The 13,825-nt window shown below is 35.6% G+C and overlaps 1 protein-coding gene across 1 annotated transcript in view; it reads right to left on the bottom strand.

Moving 5' to 3' along the window:
- Positions 1-1,636: 1,636 nt before the first annotated feature.
- rab15 (RAB15, member RAS oncogene family) overlaps positions 1,637-13,825 on the bottom strand; it is a 29,409-nt gene continuing 17,220 nt past the window's right edge. The window contains exons 2-7 of the mRNA XM_015388848.1: positions 8,616-8,676; positions 6,627-6,687; positions 6,054-6,131; positions 5,453-5,542; positions 3,168-3,233; positions 1,637-3,073 (exon numbers count right to left, since the gene is read on the bottom strand). Of these exons, the coding sequence (XP_015244334.1) occupies positions 2,912-3,073; positions 3,168-3,233; positions 5,453-5,542; positions 6,054-6,131; positions 6,627-6,687; positions 8,616-8,676 (518 nt within the window). The 3' untranslated portion in view covers positions 1,637-2,911. The remainder of the gene's footprint in view (positions 3,074-3,167; positions 3,234-5,452; positions 5,543-6,053; positions 6,132-6,626; positions 6,688-8,615; positions 8,677-13,825) is intronic.

Genomic DNA, 13,825 nt, shown 5'->3' with positions numbered 1-13,825 from the left:
TATATATATATATATATATACATACAGAGAGATACATTCCATCTAAATATAAAAGCATCTGTTTAATCTTGGTAGACATGTTTTCTTACTGATGAAATTATGGGTATATTGTCATTAAAGCCCCTGTTAAAAAATAGATCACCCACGGGTTGCTTTGCAAAGTTGATGCCATCAGAAAGTTCTGGAAAGTTGCATTTAAATTTATGAAAGTAGCTTGTAAATTTATTGCAGTGAACAAAAAATTTAAGTCAGTAAGGGAAAGTGCTGAAAGAAACCGATAATCATTTGTTAATTTAGGAAAATAATCTGGGAAGTAATGGGTGATTCCCCAAAAGCATCCAGCAAGTTCGATAAAGACCCCTTTACCTTTGAGAAAGTAGCTTAAAACATTCAAGAAAATAAACTGCTTGATTAATAATACAACCTAAGTATTCAAAAAAAAAGTTACCTGTAAAATGATCACTGAGGTATAATACAAAGTCTAAAAAGTATTATGAGAAAAATGTGGTTGATTTTTTTGGCCTTTACCAGTATTTTAAAACTACTTCCCTATAAAACATAATCCCACAGAGATTCTGCAAATGAGATTTTATGCTCATTTGTTTAGATAAATCCTTGGGCTTTTGCAGGACATTCCTAAACAAACAACACTGCAGGTATGAAGCAACTAGTCTGCTTTCTCACACCTGATCAGTAACAGTCAGCTTTAGAATCACCGTCTGCAATAAATACATCTGGCATTTCAATGGATCCTCAAAGATCTGGGTATAAAGATTTAATCCTCATGAAATCAATACGGATTTGCAGGATCATGTAATCCATCAAAACATCATGCAGATTTTTTAAAGCATTGTCGGATTGAATTAATATCACACAAAGTTCGGGAGATCACCAAATCCAGACTATCTGCAACCAGAGCGCTGCTGTGTTACACTTCTACCAGTAGATGTCAGTGTTAAGCTTCTGTTCTGCATTCAGCTTTGTGGTGGAATTATGTCTGACTGAAATAGGGAAATATTCTATGATGCAAATGTATACTTTGTGGCAGATCTATATTCAAATGCTTAACAGGCAGTATAGCCTACCTTATCCCGTCTTCATTGTTGAAGAATAAAAATAAAATCTTACAGATACATAGGTTTTAATCTAGGCTGAACTACATGATCCAACTAAAGTGTTTTTAATCAAATGTGAAGGTTTGATTACATTTTGGACCTAAAAATAAAACTGAATCCACCCTTCATATGTGTTCAGTTAATCCACCTTTCTTGGATCAAAGTTTTTCCAGTCCTACTAAAAAATTCTGTATAAACCCAAACTCAATGTTTAATCTGGATCAGAGTCAGGATTAAATAAGTGGATCTTTTCTAAATCCATATGCATTTTTTTTTTCTGGATTTGATTCAATCTGTTATCCAAAATCCGAGCAGATTTTCACATGTTCTATTGTTGCTGGACGTGGTGGTTTTTCTTTTCTGCAAAGCCACAATCATAGGAACTCACTGAGCACTGTGCTTCTGCAGCTACTGTTTCAAATAAAAAACAACCTTAACTCTTAACTTAACCAAGAACGACACCCTTAAATACACCCACACATATTCAAATATTTAATCATAACACATTAGGCTTTTTTTTTTTTTTTTTTTTGCATTTGATAAAGTTCCACAATTACCAATAATATACTGTAGTTTACATGAAAAATAAAGTTCCTGAAAAAAACAATACCTTGTGTATCTACATCCTATTCTACTCAGTACCATACTATCATATCACACATGGCACATAAACAGTTTTTTTGAGTAGCAATTAGTATCTAAGTTGCAAAAATGCAGTCAGTCAAACTTTATTTGAGATAAATACTCTGCATGACCTTCGAAGAGGCAACTCTGGTCAAATGCCTTGCCTATGTAATGCTGAACCGATGATTAACTTCACTGAAGTTGCAGTAAAAGGGGAAAAAACTGACTCACATGCAACACTTTTCACCTTTTCCCCTCTGAAAAGAGAAATCTGTACCTACAAAGACACAAAAAACCATGAAGTTTTCTTTTTTGTAAGAATTTCTAGCAGTATTGTGGTAAAGTTAATGAATAGCATAACATCAGTTATGTTTTCAAAACGTCTGTTATGTACAATGCAAAGGGGGTTTCAAGCTCCAACATATTTCATGCTTAAACAGACAGAAAACATTGAAAAATAGATTCTGTTCTGCTACAGGGAAACAGGAGTTTCTGGAATTTTGTTCTCAAAGCAACTTTCATAAAACCCAGGAAGTTTGATCTGACCTAAAAACACATCTACAGGTTTTGTAACAAGAAAAGAAAAAAGCTAGGGGATTAATAAATGACTGCATATATTATTTTTTAGGTAGCTTTTGAAAGTGTAGCTAAATTAAATGTAATGCAGGGACTTACGAAGATAAGCCCTTGATTATATATAATCTGAACATATTGTTTCTAATGTTTCCTGCTCATCTAGCACTCTCTTGTGGTCATATTTCACACAATATTCTAACAAGCCACAACCATGGATGCAGCTGATCCATTTGGGTGTCAGCCTGCTCCTGCTTACCAATAGAGACAGTACTTTTAAATGAATGTAAAAACTAATACCCTCTGGAAATAAACATCAAAACAATAAAAAACAAACTATTATCAAATCTGCTTTACTCCTGTATTAAAGGCTTTGTTTCAAATTAGTGGATGGGGATTGAAGTGACTCAGAAAACTCTTGGTTATAAATACACCTTGTGTATTAAGGCAAAATGTTTCCATATATATCCTTGAAAGATAGATATCCGTTGGTCAGTCAGCAAATCTCATGTGTTGATTTCTTTTATTTTGGACTCAAAGCTCCAATCCAAGCAGATCTTTTCAAGAGTTCTTTTTCTTTGTTTCTGGAGAAGCTCAACTTAACACCAGCAGGATTTGTTCTGTTCGCCACTTGCACCGTCACCGAGTCCCTCCTCTTCCTCCAGAGCAGTGAGATTCAGCTCGTCATTGAGGGATATCCGAAGCAGATCCAAGTCCTTTTTGTTGGCTGCCAGCACCTGCTCAGCCAGTCGTGTAAAAGTCTTTGAAACACAAATTAAAAGACAAAAACACTGATAAATAAAACAACTAGATCTTGATCATAAAAACTCCAACTTAACGTTCAGATTATCTCACCTCTGTTATGTTGTGGTTGGTGAAGGCACTTGTCTCAAAGAAGTCCATTCCATAGGCCTTGGCCAGCTGGAAGGCAGATGACATTTTGATTTAAGTTTTCTAATATTCCTATTTAGTACACAATATATTTTGATGAAAATAAATATGAACAATTAGAGCACATGACTCTGTGGTGAGGTTTCTTCCAGGTCGAGTTACCAAAACAGCACTCAAATAAAATTAGAATTAGTTATTGACATAATCATATTTACTCATGTAGAAGTAAAAAGTCATCATCTAAAGATTACTTGATTAAACAAACTATTTTGGAGATAGGCTACTGAAGAACTGACAAACTGTTTAAACATATCATCTGACTAATATGTGAAAATCCAATTGGGCAAATAAAATGTGCCTGTTGATTATGGCAATTGATTGCAGAACATCAAATTCAGGAAGAAGAAAAATTAATTTTAAAGCTATTTCTCTAAACATAAAGCTACTTAAACTAATACTTGTGCTAAAGGCTTTAAAGGGAAACGCCGTTACTTTCAGTACATTAAGATATTCCGTTCTGCTGGCGAATGATTCGCCTACATGTCATGAATGCTGGCGTACCATAAATGATCAATTATGAACAGTTTAGTTTGTGCCTTTAACTCGTTGCCCATAGGAAGATGTAACAGAATATCTTCAGAACAGCTGCAAATAACACAAAACTAATATGGGTGAGTAGAACATGATGTAATAACGTAAAATCAAGGGCCCAATGTAAAAAAAAATGGCATTCCCCTTTAAATGATCATAAATAACTTCAGTTTAATGGTACGCTGTTTAACAAAAAGCCATTGAAAGGTTATTTAAACACAGAACAGTGAACATTTCCAATGATCTGCAGTGAATAGAGAGAATCTGTAATGCTAAATGAACTTTTTTGGACCATTTTTGAAGTTATTCAGCTTTGCCAATATTGTTACAATGCGAAGTTCAAGCTGTTCTCCTAAGAGCAAATGAAATTGGTCAGGATCTTCAGGAAAACATGAAACATCAAGGCACAAATTATGACAAACTGGAAACTTAAACCCTACTGCTAGAGTGCATGGAGGACAACAAACCTGATAAGTTTCCAGCAATACTCACATTGAGAATGAGTCGAATTCACCAATCAGTTAATACAATACCATAGGATTTTAACTCTGTTTAAAGAAAGTTTTCCTCCCTTTGAAGTTCTATCAACATCATTATTTACATATTCAGAATTTTAGTTTTTTTTATTTCTGCATTTAAAAGTTAAAAAAATACATACAATTCTTAAATAGCTGTTATTTGTGATGAGGAAATTACTAAAAGCATTCATAATATTACAGTAGGGAAGGAGGGAGGTGGAGCCATTTATTTGAGTTTAAAGAAACATTATCTTTAGTGTTTCAAAAAAAAAAAAAAAAAAACGGAGCAAGGGACTTTAATCCTTAAAACTCATCGACAACGAAGTAAATATGGGAATATTTGTGATGGACTGGAATTAACATGAAGGTCCAGGCAATCAAAACAGACTGCACATCTACAGGAAGGCTTAATCCTAAAGCATAAACATACAAACTTTTTTAATGTTTGAAACACTTTTTTTTTAGGTATACGAAAGACTACAAAGTGAAGAACAAATTACATGAGCTCTACTTCATATTTCTGTCCATGGACCATAGAAATCTACTTTCTATAGTTGCCTCACATCATACATAAATAAAAAAGTCGCTTGTGATTAGGAGAAATCTGCGACAGGACTTTTGAGAATGACCTTTAACTGAAATATGCGACACATTGTACCCTCAGAGTAAATTTTGCTTCACCTGAGTGCACAAATTATATTCTAAGACTATAAACCCATGCCTTTGTTAAGGAGGACTTTCAATAAGTTAAATTTTGATGATTATTTTTTTTTTAACTTAGACACAAACAATAATGACATATTTTTTTCTTTGCTGTTCCTTTCTTTTTCTATCAAGAGGATGTCTTCTCTACACATCTAATGCCAGAGTTGATTCAAAACCCTGCAAATAGCTCCCTCTTGTGGAAAATTTTCAAACTGCATTTGCTAATTGTGACAATTTCCCCCTAACTCCAGCTTTGCATTATTAAAATATGTTGAAAAAAAAACTGCATTATATCATCTTATATTACAGATAAAGTAGGTTTTAGCACAACAGCCTCTTTGAAAGTCAGATTTAAAGTTAATTGTGTAAAAGCAAGCACACTAGTCCAAGAATCTTCTGTTACCATTCATACAAGACAGACTGTAGCTGACTCACCTTAACGCCTTGCTCTGTGGCCACCTGTCTCTTCTCCACATCATCTGATTTGTTCCCAACAAGAATCTTCTGGACCTTGTCTGGAGCGTACTGCACATGTTTGACATGGGGACATTAAATTAGATTTAAAACAACAATAAAAAGAGTCATTTTAAAAGTCAAGAGAAGCTGACAGGAGGGGGGGAAAGGAGTAACAGCATGCAGGAAATGAGAGCATGATTACAAGTTGAGAAGCATGGCACGATCAACAGGGACTATATTCAGACAGATCTAAGGAGGAAATTAGTCCCATAATGACTCAATTAATAGAAAAATAAAAAATGAGGGAAATGATAGGGGAAGTAGGGTATGGTGGAGAGCTTGTAAAACAAAGAAATGTGGAAAAAAAATGTTATTTCCTTTGAAACACAATAAAAAAGGGGTCAGACACTGGAAATTAAAGATGCCATCTCTCACAACACCATTTCCATCCCAGCATATTCTCTGTCAGAAATGGCTCCCTGCACACTCAGTTAAAGTGTCTAAAATGTGGAAAGCATGCTTTCTGATTATTTAATGTGTCTGATTTATCAAGCTCTTAGAGGCGCAGAGCGTGACTCACCTCGTCCACATCACTGGCCCACTTCATGATGTGCTGGAAAGACCGCTCGCTCGTGATATCATACACCAAGAAGATTCCCTGAGGAATGAACAGAGATGGTAAACTTTATCTCTCTGTGTTTATTTGCTTTTTCTTGAACCCAAATTAATTTAACCAGTACAATTTGAAAGACTGTATGTGTGATTACCTAATGTGTTTAAGTAAAGCTAAAGTAAAGTGATTAGTTTAGCTTTTTGTCCCCCCCAGGACAATGGACGCTTTTGGAGAAGTCAAAAGCCATCTGGTTTGTGAATAATCCATTGAACTGCTTTATCATTAAACAGGAACAAGACGATTTTACTTAAATCTCATTACCAGTTTCTGGTAAAAGGACAATTTAGTTTGGTCCCTTCTAACCTTGTAACAGCCCAAGGCTAACAGCTGCAAATGGTTTTATGGTTCTGCCTGTATAGATGTGTGTGTCCCTGTGTAGATAACTCTTATTTTAAAAGACAAACCGAGAATATTAAGAGGACATTATTTAAAGCTGTGTGTTAGAAATGGGATATTTCAGAATGCAATAAGTAAACGTACCTGTGCTCGTCTGTAGTACTGCTTGGTAATAGTCTGGTACCTTTCCTGGCCTGCTGTGTCCCTGCACAGAAACAAACAGACAGAGCATTCAGCATTTTAGGATTGTAACATGTTTGTTTTTCCCAAAAGATCAACTATATAATATCATGCCTGTTTCTTTAATATAAGAAATGAGTTACTCATTTCAATATATTCCACTCCTTTAACAATGACATCCATCCATCCATCCATCCATCCATCCATCCATCCATCCATCCATCCATCCATCCATCCATCCATCCATCCATCCATCCATCCATCCATGATCAGATCTGTTTTTGGACGATGAGAGGAAGTTAAAGTAGAGCTTCATTAAAGAAAAGGTTCATGCAGAGAGTCTAACCAGCAGTGCTAACCGCTGCACCTCCATGCATTTATGTGACTTTTAGTGTGCATTTAAAACGATTGGAAAATAGTAAGGCATAATGAGACTAGTAATGGATGCAACAGCTCAATTGCATCAGCTTACACATCCCGAACAACTGATTTTTTAAATTCCATATCCTCTTTGGGGGATTATTTTCCCTTAATATTATAGAAGTACTCAAATCATGTCTGGGTCTAATCAGGCTTTAGGAGAATCCTCCTTTTCTTTTTTACAAGATTCTTTTTTTTAGTTTTACGGCACTAGTGGCTTGTTTTTCTGACAGGTAAGGGGGTATGAGAGAGGGGGAGAGGCATGCGGCAAAGGACCACAGGTCGGATTCGAACTTGGGTCTGCCGCATCGAGGACTAAGGCCTTTGTACATGGGTCGTGAACTCTCATAGGTTCAAAATTATCCACACCATGACCTGGATGACTGAGAATTAACACAGGCAAGTAAAAAAATAGTTGGTGGGGGGGTTGTTTAGGGTCAGAAAGCATGGAAGTTCAATACTTTAAATGAATATGATGAGCACTAATTCATTGCAACAAATAGTCTGTTTTTCATAAGAAGCAGCTGAGGAGCACTTAGAAATGGAAATGGATGGAGAAAGCCAGCTGCTTCCTGTCCTGCAAAGATTCCCAGATGTCCCCTCTGTGATAAAACTTTCTGAACCAAATGCCAGGAGCTCTAACATCAGGTTGATGTTCTGAGAATTAAACTGGTTCAGGGTGCATTAAATCCCTTTTCATATGTAGTTATTTTTTTCCTGTTGCTTTATTTATTTATTTATTTTTTTTCAATGTGAAAAATATGGAAAAGTTAGCATTTCCTTCCCACAATGTTTCTAGGAAAAGCAAAACAAAACTAAAGTATGTCTGTGATTAGACATTAAATAACAAGGCGAAGGAATAAAAGCATTTGGTATTTGCATTTTCAATAAGAAATTAAAAAAAAATTAAAAGTAAAATAAAACAAAAAAAATCTTTTTATCATTAGATGATTTCCAAGAGTTTTTATTTTAAATATCCTAAATTAAGTCTTTTGCTAGTTTATTCCATCATTTTTACCATTCTCCTGCAATTGTGTCTGTTTCTTTAATAGAATAAATCCTTTTTTTTCTAAATCCAAATTTGTCTATCTTTTTTTTTATTTTCTTTTTATATTAATTTTCCCTTTAAGGGATTTTTTTTAAACATGATACCCTCATAAAACTCTATTATTTCATTAAATATCTGCAGACATAAAATCCAATCTTTTAAACCTAGACAGCAAAATAAAAGTTTTTTATGATTTCACCACTTGCAAACAGATCTTGATACATAATTCATTAGATTTGACTCATTTAAATATAAAAATATCGATTCATAATTCATAAAAGAGACCTCCAAATATCCTAACTTCTCAGAGCAATAAAACCCCGGAGCTAACTGACTGCTTTCAGCCTCAATATGAGCAACAAACACTGCAGAATATTGCAAACATGTTTGAAAACAAAGTCATATCCTGTCAGTCAAATCCCAGCATTCACTCCATCTATCAGGCACCAAACCATCTGACTTCATGCCTCCTTCCAACATCTTACCATATCTGTATTCGAACTTTGATACCATCTATTACTAGCGTCTTCATTTTGAAGTCCACTCCTACAGGAGAGAAAATATGATTAGAAAACACAATATAGTGAAATACAAATACAATATTACATTTACAGGAGAGTTTTGAACTTATTTGATGTTTTTAGATATTACCTACAGATATTTGGATCGCAATTTTTCTGCTACTACTTTGTAAACATCACAGACAGCAATTCTGTTAGGAGATCAAGGCAATGAGCAACTGGACCATATATGTTAAAGTGAACACAATTCTGACAAGGCTATTGATCTGTACAGAAACTTTTAAATTATTGGAAACAAAAGCTATCAAGAAATGCTTAAAATAGATAAAGCCCATTTAAAAAATTAGACAAATGCAATGAACCAAAACAAAATGTGAAAAAAACATTTGATTGCTTAAAATATGTAATAATTAATTTGATTAAAATGCTCTTTTAAAAAAACTGGAGATTAAGGGTGCGCATTTTATCGGCACATATTGGCTTCGGACTGGATATCAGCCATGGATATAATTCACCAATATAAAAGGTGTCGTTTTTGGGACACATAAGTGAGGATTGCAGCACCATCGGATCACGTGTATCCAAATGATGTATGTGTCTGCATAGAAGCGAGGGGGGAAAACTATATTGCTTATATGAGTAGTAAATATTGGTAATGGCTATAAACCAGTTAATTTGTTAAATGTTAGCAATTTGGCCAAAAATTACAATATCTCGCATCCTTATTCAGTTTAAAAATAGGTCTGGAATTTGCATTTTGGCAAACTGAGAAAAATATCGCTCCTCTGTTCCATTTTAGCGCAAAAATCTTGGAATATTTCAAAATGAAGCACCCTGAGTGCAAATATTTCTTTAGGGCTTGTAAAATCTATGCGACATCCAGGCGCAGTGACTCTAATGTGGTGTTAAAAATGTCCTTGTTGTTGTTCTCCGAATCCCACTTCAGAGCACCTTTCCATGTTTCACATGGAGCTGCTGTAGGAAAGCTCAGGTGTTTGTCTTCCTTCCTCCACCAGGCGGCGCCTGGTTCTGATTCTCCTCCTCACACACCTGCAAGGGGTTACCTCGTTAACGGAGTGCTCTTAAGCTGCTGACTGCGACTACCTCGACGCCAGAGTGTTTGCCAGTTTGGGGTACTCTAGCCAAGCTGAGTTTTTCTGAGTCAAACTGAGTTTTTGTCAACCTGAGTCTTAACGTTGTTATTTTGTTTTTGCCTCTCGGCAGTAAGTCATCCTGCAAACTGAATTTTTCGGACCTTCTCTCTCTGGAAGGATCAACTTAGCTTCAAACTGAGCTGGGGATACAAACCGGAGGTTTGGATCCACTTTTCCCCGAGGAAACGTTTGAGCTTCACATTGAGCAAGGGATTCGTTTGCACAACAGTCCGTTCAAGTACTGTAGGAAATCTGAGTGGCAGTCAGTCTTCTCCGTTCATCTACAAGCAACCGTATTCTGGGTAACCCTGTCCGCCCTCCACCGTATGAGACAAACACCGGAACACATTTCTCACCTACCGGAGTCTAAGTGTCAACCAAATCCCGGGAAATGTAAGTCTGCCAACCTTTCTCGTCTTCAAGTTCGAGAATCAATTCTCCCACTGAACCTGAACTAACCGCAGTGTCTTCCCCTTACCTTTCAGTTCTGGTTGAGCAGTGTTCAGAGCAACACTGGAAACTCCACAAAACTTCTCAATAAACCTGTTAAACTTTTCCCCTTGTCTCTCTGGATTGGTTTATCTGCATGTGGGTCTGAGCTCTAGATAAAATCATGACACATAATGCATTCTCATTTGCTTGCAGCATTTTTAATTTACTGAAATCTATTTTTTTTCTAGACCTGAATGCATCCAGCTGAAATTGCATTTAGAGCCTGAAAGCAGTGGCATAGCTAGACGAGTTCTACAGAGGTGGCTAGGGAGGGACCCATCTGCACTTAGGGGGATGGTGAAAACATTCAGGCGAGAGAATCAATTTAGGGTCAATTTACACTGATCACACTGCAATTACAGGAAAATGAATATGAAAAAAATAAATCACAGATGATGGACTAAATTTCCCTAAACCCCCTTTTTAAAACAGGGGACTGAATACGTTTGCAAGCCATTGTATATTAGCGCTTCCCAATTGCTTAAATTCAATCAGAGGTCATATGACTGGTAATCTGGAGATCATAAATGACCGGGAAATAATCTAAAAGTATATTTAACACCTGACAAAAGGTAATAAACACACCTTGATTCTCATTCTGTTATATTCAAAAGGTATTTTAATTTAACCAATGAGTCTCATTGGAGTACAAGTTATACATTTACTGAATACGATTTTGTGTTGATAATCGTTTTACTGACCCATCAAATCTATTTTATTTATCAGAATAAACAGACTAATTGGTGTTACGTTTTGTACTACAAAAGAGAGGAAGCTACCATGAGAGTTTAACACTACTATTAAATAATAGACAATAATCTGAGCCTTTATGAAATGATTCAATATATAAAGAATTAACATTTTAAAAATGAATTTCTTTTATTTTTTCTTCCTCCACAGATTTCCTCTAACTGGTGACAAACCCTCAGGCTTCTAGAGCACTTTAATCCCACAGAAATCAATTAGCAACTCAACCCAATTAAGCTGATAGCTAGTTTCACCTCTGTGTCACAGCTGGCATCCTGCTGAGGGAAATGAACAGGCTAGAGCAGCAAATCTGCTGCTTGTTTGTTCTGGACAACTTGAGAAACTAAGAAAACAACCAAACAGCTGCCTGATTTTCTTAAACCGTATATTTGCTTACAGCACGCTGGAGTCAAGCCAGGGCTCCACAGAGGCTGAAGTCCACTGCATTGACACCATGACACCTAATTGAAGACGAGAGACGGCGTTAACTTTAAGAGACAGAGCACTCAGACCAACTAAAAGGTCAGCACTACAATCACAGACTTGCCGAGGGCAGCAGGGGAGACTATTGAAAAAGGAGACTCCTGAATAATGCATCGCTTCTATTAGTTTGAAGGTAGACTAAGAATCTTTTAATTAAATAAACTCATTAAGGAATTTATGTTTCTGGTTTTACAAGGAACATTTGCAACCCAGGCATCAAACCCTTTATCAAGTGCTGGAATTAGTGAAATCTTTATGTAGGTAATGCAAAGAGTTAAGCAAAATAGACATTATTTTGATATTTCACATACTAACACTGGGATGGAGACTGAGGTTTCATTAGGGCTGAAACAATTAATCAAATTAATTCAGTAATTAAACAATTACTGAAATAATCATCAACTAATATAGTAATAATTTAATCGTTAAATGGAGTATAGAAACTGTAAAATACAACACAAAATTTAAAGGTATAGCGGAGGATTTTTCCTAATTTTTGAAAAGACCCGACACACTTTACACTTTAAAAAAAAAATCCACATACACAACCCTGTACCCGCTCCCAGGAGGGAACCCCTTTTAAATGAGAGTGTACACAAGCCCATTTCTCCTCGTGCACGCTCTGTTTAAAAGTTGCTGTTAGCATCGCTCAAACAAGCTTACTTTCCAAAAGAAGATTTACAATTTATCCACAAGATGAGACTCACGACCGTTGAGTGAAAATGTATTAATTTACAAAGAACTGCAGTGAGAAAGGTGAGCTTCAACGACTGACTGAAACAATAGCTTACCAAACATATACGCATGAGTGCACCTGCGCAGAAAAAGATAAGTAACAGGACGACCATGTAGGACGGCCCTACATAAACATATCACCAGAATGATCGACAATTAGGAGGACCACTTATTTATGTGATACACCTGGAAAAAGAACATCCTCCACTGTACCTTTAAGGAAGAAAAACACACATCGTGCAAGAATAAAACCAACATTTTGAAAAACACTTTTTCTTTCAATCTAAAAAAACTATCCAAAACTCTTTAGTGGGTTAGTTTGAGATTTACTTGGTTTAATTCTGTAACAAATCTTCTTTAGGGAACCTTTTGTATCTGATTATTAATCAATCAATAAACTATTCAACAGATTGATCGATTAACAAAATAATCATTAGTTGCAGCCCTAAGATTTCATATGCTATGCTATGCATCTCTGCATAGTATATTCATTTCCCCTTTAAGGGATTTTTTAAAACATAATACCCATATAGGACTCCATTATTTCATTAAATATCCGCAGACATAAAATCCAATCTTTTAAACCTAGACAGCAAAATAAAACTGTTTTTAATGATTTCACTACTTGTAAACGTATCTTGATACATAATTCATTAGATTTGACTTTTTTAAATATAAACATATCTATTCATAATTCATAAAAGAGACTTTTCCAAATATCCTAACTTAGCAGAGGATGCTGCTAATTTCACAATTTTTGCAATAAGAAATGTTGCATTTGGTCAGAAAAAAATTTGTTCAAAGGCAGAAGGTTCAATTAGAACCTTAAAAGCAATTATGGCCACTTTGTGCATTAATACAAAAAATATTTAAATAGGTAAACCTGTCTAAGTCTAATAGAATCAATAGCTGCAGTAACAAAACCATTCATTTGCATTTCTGAAGGACTGCAATTAATTTAATCCGTACTAATCCAACAATCCATTACATTTGAATAACAATAGAGAAAAATGGAAACATGTAAGAGACGGCAGTTATTTCAAGTTGACAGTCTGGGAACCCTGTCAGAATGGAAGTGTAGACACCTATACACCAACTGGACTAATTGACTGTGTTTTATAATATAAGACGGATGGGGCAGTAACACAAGTCAGTGCTGCTGATGGTGCCAGTAATGGATGGATGAATGGCTGGATGACATTTATTCAGTGGAGGACAGGTTTCATCATCCATGACTGTCATAACAGCAGACGATAAACAACAGCTGTCATGCCCCCCGTAGCCGTGAGGGTCCTGGAAATAGAGGGCCAGATCCTTTGATTGATTTATTTTTTTACTCGACTGTCATTGCTCTGCCCTGGACAGCTAAGCTTTGTATTCTTCACGCTTTCTGTGTAAAAACCCTTTTCAATAAATTCACCATTTAATCCAATCTGACATTGAAAATAAATGTGGGAAATTTTAACCTTAAAAATGTATAGATTTATAAGGCAAATGGGAAAAAGTGAAACCATATGCAAAAAAATAATCTGAGTGTTGAGGGTCTTTTTACTATTTCTTGAC

Source organism: Cyprinodon variegatus, unplaced genomic scaffold (genome assembly GCF_000732505.1).
Source record: "Cyprinodon variegatus isolate N-32 unplaced genomic scaffold, C_variegatus-1.0 Scaffold439, whole genome shotgun sequence".
NCBI classification, from domain to species: Eukaryota; Metazoa; Chordata; class Actinopteri; order Cyprinodontiformes; family Cyprinodontidae; genus Cyprinodon; species Cyprinodon variegatus.
This window is presented reverse-complemented; position numbering and strand designations above follow the sequence as displayed.